General features: G+C 34.6%; 1 protein-coding gene across 1 annotated transcript in view; it reads right to left on the bottom strand.

Annotated features, from left to right (window-relative positions):
• Window positions 1–2,258: 2,258 nt before the first annotated feature.
• LOC125682736 (A disintegrin and metalloproteinase with thrombospondin motifs 18-like) overlaps window positions 2,259–15,439 on the bottom strand; it is a 37,274-nt gene continuing 24,093 nt past the window's right edge. The window contains exons 5-24 of the mRNA XM_048923346.2: window positions 15,119–15,342; window positions 14,836–14,919; window positions 14,458–14,617; window positions 14,066–14,171; window positions 12,050–12,187; window positions 11,774–11,927; window positions 11,528–11,623; window positions 10,463–10,611; window positions 10,221–10,284; window positions 9,227–9,338; window positions 8,805–8,932; window positions 8,493–8,616; window positions 8,048–8,292; window positions 7,707–7,848; window positions 7,465–7,591; window positions 6,404–6,611; window positions 5,961–6,146; window positions 5,668–5,874; window positions 4,425–4,572; window positions 2,259–3,791 (exon numbers count right to left, since the gene is read on the bottom strand). Coding sequence (XP_048779303.2) covers window positions 3,679–3,791; window positions 4,425–4,572; window positions 5,668–5,874; window positions 5,961–6,146; window positions 6,404–6,611; window positions 7,465–7,591; window positions 7,707–7,848; window positions 8,048–8,292; window positions 8,493–8,616; window positions 8,805–8,932; window positions 9,227–9,338; window positions 10,221–10,284; window positions 10,463–10,611; window positions 11,528–11,623; window positions 11,774–11,927; window positions 12,050–12,187; window positions 14,066–14,171; window positions 14,458–14,617; window positions 14,836–14,919; window positions 15,119–15,342 — 2,915 coding nt within the window. The 3' untranslated portion in view covers window positions 2,259–3,678. The remainder of the gene's footprint in view (window positions 3,792–4,424; window positions 4,573–5,667; window positions 5,875–5,960; window positions 6,147–6,403; window positions 6,612–7,464; window positions 7,592–7,706; window positions 7,849–8,047; window positions 8,293–8,492; window positions 8,617–8,804; window positions 8,933–9,226; window positions 9,339–10,220; window positions 10,285–10,462; window positions 10,612–11,527; window positions 11,624–11,773; window positions 11,928–12,049; window positions 12,188–14,065; window positions 14,172–14,457; window positions 14,618–14,835; window positions 14,920–15,118; window positions 15,343–15,439) is intronic.

The raw sequence follows: 15,439 nt of genomic DNA, 5'->3' as shown, positions 1-15,439 counted from the left end.
AATATGTGCCAGTGCACAAACATTTAGGGTTGTTGATTTCACGTGATTTGGGTTGGTCACATTATATAAATACAATAACAGTAAGGCTTACAAAAATTTAGGACTTCTTAAAAAGCTAAAAATTTACTTAAGGAAGAAACACTCTATTAAAAATGTACACTACTTTCATTAGACCAGCTTTAGAATATGCCTCAGTGGTTTGGTATGGTTGTAATGCATATGATAGTGATTTGTTAGAAAAGGTCCAACTATGTGCAGCGCGAATAATTACTGGCCTTCCTATATTAGCATCTAGAGATTCTTTATATTTAGAAACTGGCTTAGAGCCTTTGTCTTTTAGACGAACAACCGTTAAATTCGTTACCATGTTCAGAGTTCATAATAATGATGTTCCTGAGTATCTACAAGAAACGATCCCAAGAAAAATAAATAATACATCCAAGTACGATCTCCGTTATGGAGACAATTATAAAATACCAACATGCCGACTTGAACTTTATAAGAAATCATTTGTACCTGATGCTTTATCAAAATGGAATTCACTTGATATAGAATCAAGACAAGCTACTTCAGCTGAGCAATTTCGTAAAAGTGTTAGCTCCAAAAATATCAACAATCCCAAACCACCGGCATATTTTTCCAATGGTACTCGTTTTCTGAATATAATTCATACCAAACTTAGACACACCTGTATTTTGAATTACGATCTATATAGACGCAATATTGTTGATTCTCCGTTATTATCTTGTGGTATGAAAGAAGACGCTTATCATTTCTTCTTTATTTGCAGTAAATATTCAAATGCTAGATATAAGTTAATGGATAATTTGCTGAGTTTAAATGATCTAGTTATTATCGATGTCCACCTTCTACTTTGGGGTAATAATGCATTATCTTCTGAGTTAAACAAGTGTGTTTTTTCTTATGTTCAGTCGTTTATTCATGAAACAAAAAGAATCAATTGATGTTCAATTTATATTTTTTGTACATTAATTTTCTACAATAATATATTGTTATATTTTTAAGGAGAAGAACTCGTAAGTTATTTGAACTTGTTTCTGATCCTTTTGTATATCATATATGTACAATGAAATATGTTCAAAACCAAGGAACAGTCACTATGTAAAAGTATTACGTTTAACGCGGCCGCCGGGATAGGCTGTCAAATATGGAACCTCGCGGTTGCAAAGCGAGCGCCCAAACCACTTGTAAGATCATGGGTAGAGACGGAAGAACTATGGGTGTGTAGGTTTTAGAGGTGTTTCTAGGTTTGGAACTATGGGTCTGTAGGTTTTATAGGTGTTTCTAGGTTTGGAACTATTGGTCTGTGGGTTTTAGAGGTGTTTCTAGGTTTGGAACTATGGGTCTGTAAGTTTTGGAGGTGTTTCTAGGTTTGGAACTATGGGTCTGTAGGTTTTAGAGATGTTTCTAGGTTTGGAACTATGGGTCTGTAAGTTTTGGAGGTGTTTCTAGGTTTGGAACTATGGGTCTGTAGGTTTTAGAGGTGTTTCTAGGTTTAGAACTATGGGTCTGTAGGTTTTATAGGTGTTTCTAGGTTTGGAACTATGGGTCTGTAGGTTTTATAGGTGTTTCTAGGTTTGGAACTATTGGTCTGTGGGTTTTAGAGGTGTTTCTAGGTTTGGAACTATGGGTCTGTAAGTTTTGGAGGTGTTTCTAGGTTTGGAACTATGGGTCTGTAGGTTTTAGAGATGTTTCTAGGTTTGGAACGACCTTTGTAAATAGGGATACATATATATCTTTTTCCAGAATGAGGGAAATTGTCTGGTCTCTAAAAATAATCGAAATTGTTAGTGGTGCATCTATCTAATTGAATATCAGCAGAGATGAAATGTTAATTCAAAATATAGCAATGTTTTGGAGTTTTACATACATACATACATACATACATATATATATATATATATATATATATATATATATATACACAGAGAGAGAGAGAGAGAGAGAGTTTCTTTTTTTTTAAAACTAGATTTACATACTAAAATATCATATGGTTGACCCTTTCCTTATGTTATTGTTCCATATTTATATTCACTGAATCTTTTCTCTTATATTTCTTTTGAAATTGACATTGTTCCCTTATTTGACTTTCCTGAATAATTACACAATAAAAATCAAATAATGAAGTGCTCCATAAACCTAAAGACAAAACACGAGGCAATAAACCTAAAGACAAAACACGAGGCAATAAACCTAAAGACAAAACACGAAGCAATAAACCTAAAGACTAAACAGGAAGCAATAAAGCTGGTTTATTCACATTTCAAAATCTTTAAAATGTTCATAAAGTGAGATCAAAATACATAATACATGCATAAAACATAACAATTCTGAATAAAGCATCTCTGATGCTCTGCTTGTAACAGGGGATACTGACATTCATTGTCAGGACAGAATACGTACATGTAGTCTTTTTAAAATTACAAACACATGAATGCTGAATATTTCTTTCAAATGCCAATCAAAACACCCAACAAATGATGGGGATTTATTCAACATATTTGTATTGATATCATTATCAATATTCTCATTATTACATATACAATATGCATGCCCTGTAAAATTATTTTACCATAGCTAAGTTATGAAAGAAAAATTCAGGTTACGCAGGTAAATTTTCAAATTTGAGTTTTAAAGGTATATGCAGCTCTACATAGTGTGTGTTCATTATGGAATAAAAAGAATATACTTGGAATAAATTGAACTGCAAAATGCAAATACAAAATGTAAGAATCAAAAACAAAGTAGGGGGCCTATCATTGTACATAAACGTACAGTTCATCTAGCCCAATACAAATAAATAAAATCACTGTATACACAAAACTTAACAGGACCATGTAATATAATGCTGCATTATTCAAATTTAAAGCACTCACAATTCAACAGTTTAATAACAAATCCTTGTAAAATGAAAGATGACAATACACATGTCATGACTTCTTTTTCAAAATGCCAAAACACATATACATGTACAAAATTTGACACTGATGTAAGAAAACTGCTATGTACAGTTAAGAGCTGTAACAATGGACAATCTGGTAAAGAAATCTTCACAAAAAATAGCTATGATATGTATATTTAGTATAATCAAGAATATAAATAAATCGTGTGTTGTTAGACAATATGGAATGATCTGTAGAAATGAAGAGGGAATGACAGCAATGGAATAACTCATAAAACTTCTGGATTGGAATTACATGGATCTGTTGTATAATTGAGGATATTTATTGCAAAGTCTTGATGAATGGCTGGCAAAATTGCATGGAAGAACTTAGTATACGCATGTATTGCTGAATAACTGTACTTGTGGAATGCTTATGCATCACATAATCTTTGAAATACATTACAGTGGTCTAATTCATGTATTTATAACCTCCACTGGCACCAGGAAATACAACAGTAAAATGTATAACACGATTGTCTTTCTTGTCATCACATTCCATTTGCACTCACTATTTCCAGTTATCCACAACAGAAGATTATCTACAACTTCCATTAATGAAAAAAACATCTGAACTGTAATAAAAACCGTGATTCACTTTGCAGTTTCTGGAATAACTTCCTTGTTGAAGAAAACTCTGGTCACCGTGGGAACAATATACGGACAGGTTTTATCACAGTAGGATGCTTCGTCGCACGTTCCTTCGGCAGCGGCGGTCACCGGTGCGTTTTGCATGATAAACAACAGTGAGAACCATAGAATTCATGGTCACAAACTTTATGCTCAGGAACAAGATGGCACCACGTGTACCTGTCGAAGCAGTCTGTGTCTACAACAAAGATTCAATCACTCAATGACACTGCTTAGAGAAGTTCACTATACGCAAGCTTATGTTGAAGCTTTCTAAGACAGAAAAACCATTCAAATTATAATGCTGAAACAGACCATTTTATCACAGGATGATTGATCTAAAACTACATGTAAAATGCTCTATTAAAGGACAATGAATTGGGCCAAAATAAATACAAGTTGGAATGGAATGCCACCTGTCTGTTAACGATGGCCCAATGATAAAATCATATTATAGAAAATCTAAAGGAAGTAATATGAACCAACTTTTATTCATGTTCGAGAAATTTTTGTGATGTTGCTGTGAACCTCGTTGTCACAAATATTTCTGGCTTTAATGTCTCTCGTATTTCTTAAAGTCTTATCTCGGTCACAAAAATTAGTTGCCACAAACCAGCTTACCACTTATAAATTGTGAAATACAGTGGTGAATATTTTACAGTTATTTTCTCCATTTTGGTCTGATCAATATTGCTCAACTTTGTAACTGTGAAACAAGATTGCAGAAGCCATTGTTTTGGGTTGTGTTTTTTTATGATGGCATACACTGTTTTGTAATAATTCTACTTCTAAGAGTATTATCATGAAGTTAAATACATAACTAATACCCTACCGCTGCTATTAGCAGGACAAGCTCCATTGCTACACAGCTGTGAGGTAGTGGGACGTTTAACAAGGTCACATCCTAGTGTTTGCTGGCCAGTATCATCCACACACTTTATATCTCGACTCTTCTGACCCTCTCCACAAGATGCAGAACACTATAAAAGTACATCATTTACAATAAAAAAGAAATACAAGTAGTTATCACAGACAGTTATTTTACTACATCTACCAGAAAATGGAACTTATCACTTTACGACAAAAATTAATAATTCTCCTTTCACAGGTAAACATTTCCCTTCAATTGTAGAAAAATCAGAAAATGGAGAAATTTCTTACCAAAGATTGTCTAAGGATTTTAACAAGAATCCTTTATATATATATATATAAATTGATTTTTATCAATTTATGTAGCTCTGTGAGGCCACGTCGAGCACTCTAGAAGATTATATCGGAGATTTATCCCACTATATATATATATATATATATAGTAACTCAATCCAAAGAGTCGGATCACGTCAAGTTGACAGGCGCTGATCATTAAATCACACGAGACACGAAACATCGAGTTTGATCTGATGATCCACGCCTGTCCACGAGACATGAACCAATTCTTCAAATCAAGTTACTGTAGTAATGATAAATATATCATATCCCCTTCTATATATTTTTCAAGAATCCACATTAATCAGATAATAAATGTAATCCAAATTATTTAAAACACAAACATACAGTGAAATTATATTTTGTATACAGAGTTTTGTTTGTGATGCGGTCAATATTTTCCACAAAAACGTTGCGGTGATGCATTGTGACATCATCAGTTTCAGAAGATACTGATATGGAATCAGAAAACCAGTGTGGTGATCCAGAAAATTGGATCTCATTCTGTGAAAACAACAGTATCAAAAAACAAAACATTGATGGGTGTATAATAAAATCTACTTTCATTTTCTATTATTATCATCAAATTCCAACAATATAAATAATGTTTATGCTGGCTCTGAGACACTGCAATCTGCGAAGGGTTAACCTACACCCCTTCCTTTGTAAGCTGATGATTATTGCATCCTTTGAAATAATTTACATTATGATGTAATACAAATTTCTTTGTAAATGATTATTTTAGGACCTCACTCTTATATTCAACAGAATTAAAGAAAATTACCAACTATTCCAAATTCAAAGCAATAGCTTTTAAAAACAGCAGTAGAATAATAAGTAAGAATATGCCAGTCAATATCAAGACGAACCTGTGACCAGGGCGAGACCTTCCACTTTGGTCGGTGGACGACTTTGTGAGAACAGACCATCAGTTTACAGGACTCCTCCGTGGGTACTTTGGGACGAGCAGACTTCTTGCAATATTTATCTCTAGTGGCGATAGTGTTTCCACGATAATCAACTCTTTTACACACCAAGTATCTCTGTCTCACTCCTGAACCACAAGTCTGGGAACACTGGTGCATAGAAAATTTATTTTATTCAATAAGTATTAAATCTCCACAAAAATTACCCAAAACACAAAAACACATATCAAACTTACAGGTCCCCATGGTGATAAGTGCCACTCAAAATTTGAGTCTTGTGGACACAGTGACCGCTTACAGGGACGGACAATGGGAGGTTTAGGTCCACTACACATGTGGTCGGGATGCTTTTTGGCCTTCTTTCCTTTGCTTTTACAAAACACTTTCCTGGCTTGGGTGCCCGTGCCACAACTGACAGAACACTGCAATGAAATTTACGTGCCTGTGATTTTGTTTTACAAACTGAATAGTCGATCATCAGCACCTCTTCTGTTAGGTATACAATATAATTATCATTTGACTAAATTCAACAATTTATTCAACAACAAATCTTAGTTATTGTTTTCCTAGTACAATTTTGGACAAGTCTTTTTCTTCAAACTGGATTTCCAGCAGTTTTTTGATTCCAGTCAGTAAATACAACAATATAGGAAAGTGTATGGAAGATTTGATTCCTAACCTTGTGCCACTTCCCAATCCTCCAGACAGGTGGACAGTCCTGCATGTTGCATCTCCTGGTTCGCACAGGTTTAGGCAAAATCTTACAGTTCGACTTTTTAATTTTTTTATCAATAGTCTTAGATACTCTTTGTCGACAAAAGATTTTCCTCCTCTGTTTTCCCCTGCCACACGTCTTGGAACAAGAATTCCACTCGCCTGGCACCCATCTGAAAAAATTCAAACATACAGGTAAACCTTGGTATTTCGGAAGTCGAAGAGACAATGACTTAACTTCCGAGATAACGTAGGGTTCAACATAGCAAGGGTCATTCTACGAATATATGTCACTCTCATTGGGACCGTAAACATACTTTGAGATATCCCAGGTATTAGAGATATCAGTTTGAGATACTGAAGGTGAACTGTAATTAAGATTATATAATATTTTGTAAAATCCACCTGTATTCCTTTATAGACATTATACAAAAAATATAAGCCACCCATTTGATGATTTCCACATCATGTTTTAGGTTAAATATCATTACAATATTTTTGTAATATCTTTAAATATAAAACCTAGTGTGTGGAAAATAGTACCACTAGTACTTTTCAGTGTTCAAGATGTGAGAAAACTTTGTATATTCATAAAAATATACATACTAAGCCTCTATTGAATTTAACAATTTAATAAGGGCTAAAAAAAATAAATTTCACTTTTGAAAACACATGAGGGTATGGCTTTTCCTAAAAAGCATGCCAGCATGAAGCATTGCAGTTCATACTCTCATGTATTTTTCAAAACTGAAATTTATTTTTTTTAAATTTATATTCTATTTTCATTTCTGTTGGAAATCCCAACCATTGAAATAGACGTACTATATTATCAAGATTCATATGTGCACTGTTCACAACTGCAACACATTAGTGAGGAAATGGCTGTCATTACAAAATGTAAAGATTTCAAACGTAAAAGCATTGGAAATGTAAATATATTGTAATTACATACTGTGACAGAAAAAAAGGAGGAACTTAAATTCAAAAAGAAGCTGATCAGTTGTTAATGATCAGCCTGCTAATTACCTTGGGGGACATGGTTTCTCGTTACAGGGAATTAGTCCCGTGTCAGGCTTCTTGGTTTGGTTACACAGGGACTCATTTACTTCCTGTTGAAGGTTTTTCATACATTTGACAGCAACACTCTTTTTACCTGTAACAAAAGCTCAATTATAAAACAGCTAAAACCCCTACAAGAAATAATTTTGAACATACAAATAATTAACTAAATATCTATAACTTTTCCACTTAAAAGAAAGATGCTGTACCTCCAGCACAGGGCTCAGTGCATGCAGATTCAAACACACTCCAGGTAAAATTGTCTACTGGGGTGTGGCTTCTGAGCTGAGAAATCAGCTGTGGTATGGCATATCTATACTGTACTCCTGGGTTCTTATCCTGTACAAGTATCTGAAATTATCCCAACAAATTTATCCTCAAAATGTTCTGATGAAAACGAAGCAGTTTAAGAAAATTACAGAACTATACATGTCAAAATGATCTGGTTTTTGTGGCAAACGTTTGAAATATATTTCCCTTAAAATCATTGCATTTTGCCATTAAACTTGACTTGTCCATCAATTTTGAGAATCTACATGTTGACCTTTACCTCTAAAACTAAGTCTTCTTTCAATGGTCCAATGCTTTCCAGAGTTTCTGGTTCATTGTAGGGTCTGTTGTAGATAAACTTTGCTCCCCCAAGCAAGTACTCCCCTGGCCAAGCCACTCGCTGTCGGCCATTCAGGTAGTAATTGCCAAAAATGTCACGGATCGCCAGATAGTTTGATGAGAGATTCTTCTCAACAATTTTAATTGATCTGGCTGTTTTTGGTATTATGGCCACTGGGAAGTAAGCTGCAAAATATGAAACACTTTTTGAAAGTTAATCTCTCTTGCCATATTTATGATATTACACAGAGCCATTTAACAAAAAGTATCTTTGACATGCTGATGTTTTAAAAAAAAATTAAAAGTGGAGGAAAGTTTACGTTCAATAAAATTTTTGTGTTACAATTCATCCTTTTCAAATTTAACTTCATTTCAACAATCCTTACTGTTAAGTTTTGGCTGCTCAACATATTCTCCCTGAATGATTCTACAGGAAGAGTTATCCCCCTTACACACTCCACATACATCATTTTCTGCTGTTGACCCGACAATCATATCACATCCAATTGGCTACAGAATACATAAGAAAACTTCTTTAAACAAAATCACACCATAGCTTTGAATTTGCAGAGCATCTACAGAGGGTTAAAACTGAACTCTGTCTATAATCCAGAATTTCAGTTACAATACAACACAACTAGGAGTAGAGAGCTGAAAGTTCCTACATGACTTTTCCTTCAGTTTTTTTAAAAACTTACTTTGCAGGTGCCCTCCACACAGATGTCTTTATTTCTCATACATTTCGTTCCATCTGTGGCTGTGTGTTTTATGGTAAATACATAGCTGCTGGTCTCTGCTAAACAATATAAAGTACATGGCTCTTGCGCTACAATAAATCAGAAAGAACCCGTATCAAGATTTTTAAGAGCAAACAAGATACAACAAATTTTTTATATACTGTGGATTCATTTACATTCACGGGGACCAATTATAGTGGACTACCGATATTTTACAGCTTTGTTGCCATTTGTGAATATGTTTCCTGTACATTAAAACGATATAAATTTTGTAATTCAATATGGTAAAATTCATGGGATAAAGCTACCCAAAGATATTGATCATCCACAAAATGATGAATTCATTTATAAATTTATATAACGAAAATAAGTGAGTAAGCTACCATTATAAAGCTTTTGGTTTGGCCTCCAATCTAACAGCCAGCCTCTGAAGGGCTTGACATTGTAGGTTTGGCATTGTTTATTGTGAAAATCTTCATCCCCTTCTGAACAAGGCTGCAACAAAAAAAAAAATTATTTGCTATACTCCTTACCAGTGTATCATACATATATATATCAGTGGGTGTACTATTATATACACTAGAAGTGTCTTAGTGAGACAATACTTACCAGTGTATCAATCATACATATATGTATAAGTGGGTCAGGGCTCGAAATTAACATCTGTCCGTCAGTCTGTGACTGGCTAAAAGTCTGGCGGACTGACTGATATTTGTTTTAGTCAGTCCGATGGGACTTACGGGTTAATTTTCTAAAGCATCATTTTGGAAAATATACTTAATATGAAATTTCATACACATTTGGCATGCTTCAATCTGTTTGATCAATCGGACGAATCTAATTCGTAAATAATAAATCCCACATTTAAGTGTTACAATATTGTCTAAGGCATATTATGAGTTAAATTTCATTTTAATGATATCAACAAAATATATTTGATTATTTCTGGAAAACTCTGTTGGACTGGCAATTTTTTCTGCGGACTGGTTAAAATTATACCCCATCAGTCAGGCTGGACTGGTGACATAAAAAGTTAGCTTCAAGCCCTGTGGGTGTGATATACACTACAACCTAGTGGGACAATACTTGACCTTGACTTCCATAAAAGTGATCTCCTTCAGTCATGACAATAGCAGGTGTGAACTACCATTAGTTTAGATCAAAAGACCACCACTGGCTCAGAGTCATAAACCACTTTTTAAATACCATTTTAATTCAGTCCTGATCTACTAAACCTGAAGCTCTCTAACCACTATGTGTGTGGAATATCATCAGACTACAGTTTTAAAAACTACCTTTATCCTTAGATAGACAAATATAGTGAAACTTGCACACTCCCTGTAACTTCATGGTGCGGTGTACATTGACAATACATACCTCCGAATTGCACAGTTTATGAACCTTTGCTTCTCCATCACAATTTTTCCCTCCATATTGTGGTCTGAAAAAGAATCATGTATTGAATCACAAAGCACATTTTCCCAATCCTGGGGCCATAGATCTACAGAAGTTCTCTAACAATGTGAGCTCTACGTACTTCATATGACATCTAATGCTTTCATATTATCATTGCAAATTACCTCTATGTCTCATGAATATTAGAGTCTTATAACACTCACAGGGGTTTATTACACTGCCTTTCTCTCATAGTGACCCCTCCTCCACACGTCCGACTACAGTCTGTCCAGTGTGTCCACTGGGACCAGCTTCCATCAATCGGGGAGGGTCCATCCTGACCAAACTCCACACATTCTCCCCTCCTACACCACTATAACAGAAATGTCACTTAATAAATAGGCTCACTTTTCCAGCTCAAACATATTCTTGTTTGAGCCAAATTTAAAGGATGCTGATAAAGTAGACTTCTAGCTATCATTAGCTACCAAGCATTTCTTCAAAGGAATTCACTTTATGATATTTATAGGGAAATGCCACATTTTGACACACAAAGTCTTATGCTATATTGTTAAACCTCAATCCAAAAATTAAACAAATTTCAGAAAAATAAAAATATCTTTAAAAGTTTGTTATTTTGAATGATGTACTTTGTGACCTCATAATGTGAAAATTTCATGACAGTCATGGATGTTCAATCATGACACATTTTCATAATATTTTGTAAGCCAAAAAGCAAAATCAGCAACTGGGCATTTTTTAAATCTTAATTATATCACAGTCAATATACCAATGTAAATGTCCAGCTGGAAAAAAATTTGCTTGCTGTCCCAAGACAAATACATATCAGTTTATTCATAATAAGATGGGAGGATTTATATGTTTGAATTTTGCACTTAGCAGTATAAAGTTATTGATTGGGTTTTCAGACAACAGCAGTTTTGATTGACCCAAAAATGGATCTGTTGCCCAAAACCACAAGCAACGGATTCATTCTTGGGTCCACAAATTTGCTATAGTCTGAGAACCTTGTCTGTACATGTAACATCTTTATTTTTCAGGGCTTTTATAAAATCATGCGACTTACTCAACCAATGAAATTAAGGCAAAACATCAACAAATCGATTGAAGGGCAACAATTCTCGAGACTGTTAACTGCTGGACAATCAACACTTACTTAACAGTTGAAATGATGTTTTAAAAAAAATGATTTTATTTACCAAAAACTAAAGGTACTTTATAAAATATGCAAAACTCTGCTTTTATACAAGCTTTATGTACTTCCTTACCTTTCCATAACCACAAGAGGTCCCTTCTGCTGCTGGTAGGAACTTAGTCTCACATCTCTTCTTCCCTCTATAACACCACAATGACTTACAAATATCCTGCAACGATAAACCAAACAGTTAGTTCCCTGCATTACACTAATCTAGAGAAGACTTAAAACAGATTTTCATCTTTATTAATTTGTAAATGCTTTCTTAATTAGTGTTACCCTGCTGGATCAATTAGTGACATAATAAAAAAGGACTCACTTTACCAAAGTCATATGTACAGAGTTGGGCTCGCCTCCCAAACTGCCATTTACACTGAATGTCTGCATCGTATAGCTCCCCAGGCAATTTGACAGGAAACTGGAGCTCGGTCACCTTCGTAGGTTTGTCTGTCAGACATTCTGATTGTGGAGTACTGGAAAATGATGTCAAACTCTGAATGTACATGTATGTGATCTTTATTGTGTCATCTGCTGACATAAACTTAAACATGCAGAAACCTGTGGATAACACTTTCATATTAAAATCTAAACTTACTTCATAAATTTCATCAGGTAGGTTTTACTGCAGAGTGACCAATGGAACTGACCATCTTTGCTGACCAGGGTGGGAGACATCAGTGTTCCAGTTGTTTTCGTGCAGCGGTTTCCCTCTCCATCATGAAACATTCCAAAACTGAAACAGACATCATCATCATCATCATCAAAATCTTCATCATCATCACCACCACCACCATCATCATCATCATCTTCATCATCATCACCACCACCATCATCATCAACATCTTCATCATCACCACCACCATCATCATCATCAAAATCTTTATCATCATCATCAAAATCTTCATCATCATCAACATCATCATCACCATCACCACCATCATCATCAACATCTTCATCAACAACAAAAACATCATCATCAACATCCTCCTCCTCCTCCTCCTCCATCTATCCATCTACAGATGTATGTACATACAAGAGGCCTACGGACCTTATAGGTCACCTGAATAGCAGTTAAAAAAGTATCACTTATAAGTCCCAAAGGCTGCAAGATCTATAATAATTTCTGTTCTGCCTATCTATAAAGCTAAATTCTAATATTCAGCTGCAGTATAAAACAAGATGTATTCTATAATCAAAAATGTCCCGAAGGTGCCCATACTGAAAAAAGACTTTTCATAACACAATACACACTTAAACACTATATTGGACCTGCCCTAGAGTCAGAACCCTGGGATTTCAAAATTCACAATCTTGGTACATGTACATCCCTTTCTACTTTTCCTTAATTAATATGCATTTAGTTTTCATATAGTATCAACAAAATCAAAAAAAGAAATCTTAAAAATGATAAAGATGTTTAATCACAATAACCATTTTGGCCACACCCTGGTACCAAAATCCTTATCCCCGGGATCATGAAATTTACAATTTTAGTAAAGGGTTACCTGTTCCTTCATTTATTTAATTTCCATTTAACATCAATAGCATTAAAGGTGTTATCTAGATGGTTTACAAATAAACACCCTATGTCAAATTTAGCCCTGCCCTGGAGCAAGAACCTCTACCCTGAGGATCTTGAAATTTTCAATTTTTGGAAGAGGCCTTTCTGCCAAAGTAACTTATTTTTCTTACAAATCTGCAGTTGTAGAGAAGATTTTTGAAAATTGGCCAATATATGGCAGTTTTTGATGCAAGAATCCTGATATTTACAATTTATGTCCCCCTTGTCCTAGGGATGATTAATACCAAATTTGAAAAGAATTGGAAGGGTAGTTATAAAAAAGAAATTAAAAATATTAAACTGACAGACAACATAACAGATGACTGACAATGGATGACACATGACGAAGGACACCAACCAATAGCAAGAGGTCACCCCAAGTGACTCAGGTGAACTAAAAATTCTAACCAAAATAATACTCAAGTGGTACAATGTGACGATGCAATATTCAGTTTAATGCATATCTCCTTAAAACATCTAGCAAAGTTGTGTCAACATTTTTAACATCACCAATGTCATTTGTCAAGGTAAATCTTTTGAGTATGACCCAAATCTGTTTTTCATATATATTTGTGAAATACATCATTAACTCACATACTACTGCCAGTATTTTGTTTCTAAAACATAAACCAGACACGATGAAAATACAAAACCTTGTCAGAAACTAGACGGAAAACAGTTTACAGAAAAATGACAAGTCATCACATAAATGTCAGTTTCATATCCAAATTCAACTCTAGTCTCTTTATCATTTTTGTTACAATGTTGATAGCATAAGATTACGTTAATTTATAAACACCAACGTTCTATAACCGTCAGCACTATAAGACCTGGCTTCTTGAGACGAAAATAAGCACTTTGCATGTGAAACCATTTGTTGTGAGGTTTTTTATGAAGTACTTAGTGGTGGCTTTTAAAGCAACTGGAGAACCACAGTAACACTATCATGTGAGAAAACTTCTGACCGAATTTAGAAACTGCACAGCAGCTTACTTGTGACCCATTTCATGGGCTATTGTGAATTTAAAAAATGCACAGATCGAAGCTTACTTGTGACCCATTTCATGGGCTATTGTGAATGCTGTTGAAAGTCCGGTGTCCTCATTGATTGTACAACTTCGGATTCTATTGCACATACCCTCTATTGGAGCAAACCCTACAAACAAATCATACATGTAGAATAAAATTTGGAATAACCCAATTGCTAAATTTTGACTAAAAAAATTCAATGCATAGTAAACTTATGTGCAAGAATATATATATACTACACAAAACATATTTCTTGCACATTTAGCGTAATTAAATGACAAATTTTGAAGTTTACAGTAGAAACATTAATTCCCTTGCATTGACACAAAAACAACCTATATATAAAACATATTAGTATCTTAAACACACACACACATTTCTCAACATATGCACTATTTTCCTTCTTCTATTACCTAGTGTATCACAGGGAGCATTTTTGTAGGAGCACAGGTCCAGCCCTGTCAGCAGTATGGCGTGGTCATGTTGTCGGCCACTGGCTCCCACTAAGACAGATTGCCATGAGCAGAAGCTGTTCAGGGTATTGTCCGCATGGTATCCTATCGACAAGCCAGGCTTGTGGAATGAAACAGGTCAACAGCTCATTTATCAAAATGTGCAGACATTTTGTTTTATGGTACTATACCTCATATAATTTCTGGAGCAATCTATATCCATGCAGTAAATCATTTATAACTACATTGTAAAAGCACATTTCATTTTAGGAGGATTATTTTTTATTATCTGAGTGTGTTGCAGTACTCATCTTAAAATCTGTAGTTAAAAATATCTACCTCATCCCCCTCCAATACAATGAGCCCCACGAGTACAATATTCAAGTTGTCTCCCAGACTAGGATCGGTGAACAATTCAGAAACCTGAATTAAAAGGAATAAAACACTCTTAGAAATTAGAAACACTACGCGTTACATGTATAAAAAACACTTGTGCATTTATTTTGAAAAAAGAAAAGTGTATTCATTTTTTTTAAAAAAGTGTTTTTAATTGATACTCATCATTTTCCTTTCTAACTGTGCCACAGAAGTTCATGTATATGCATATGATTTTATTCCTTACCATATTAAACAGAGTGAGAGTGAATGTGGTGATGTTCTCTTTGCCGTGTTTGTAGTACATTGTCTTGTCTACCACCACCAACGTTTCCACAGTCCGCTCCTCGTGCTCTGTGATAGCCCTCTGGTACTTTTTCCACAGCGGTTCATCATCCTCTTTTTTTGTCAGAGTTGTCTCCGATACTTTGAAGTCACTATCACTATTGACTAAGGATGTGCTTCTTTTATCTGGGAAAGAGTATGAACAAGATGTGTTGGTGAAACTATTATCCTCAGCATGGGCACATTTAATTGTGGCAAATTAACTTTGAAATTGATGAATGAC

This window comes from Ostrea edulis, chromosome 1 (assembly GCF_947568905.1).
Source record: "Ostrea edulis chromosome 1, xbOstEdul1.1, whole genome shotgun sequence".
Classification (NCBI taxonomy): domain Eukaryota; kingdom Metazoa; phylum Mollusca; class Bivalvia; order Ostreida; family Ostreidae; genus Ostrea; species Ostrea edulis.
Note: the sequence above shows the minus strand (reverse complement) of the source record. Positions and strands in the feature narration are given on the sequence as shown.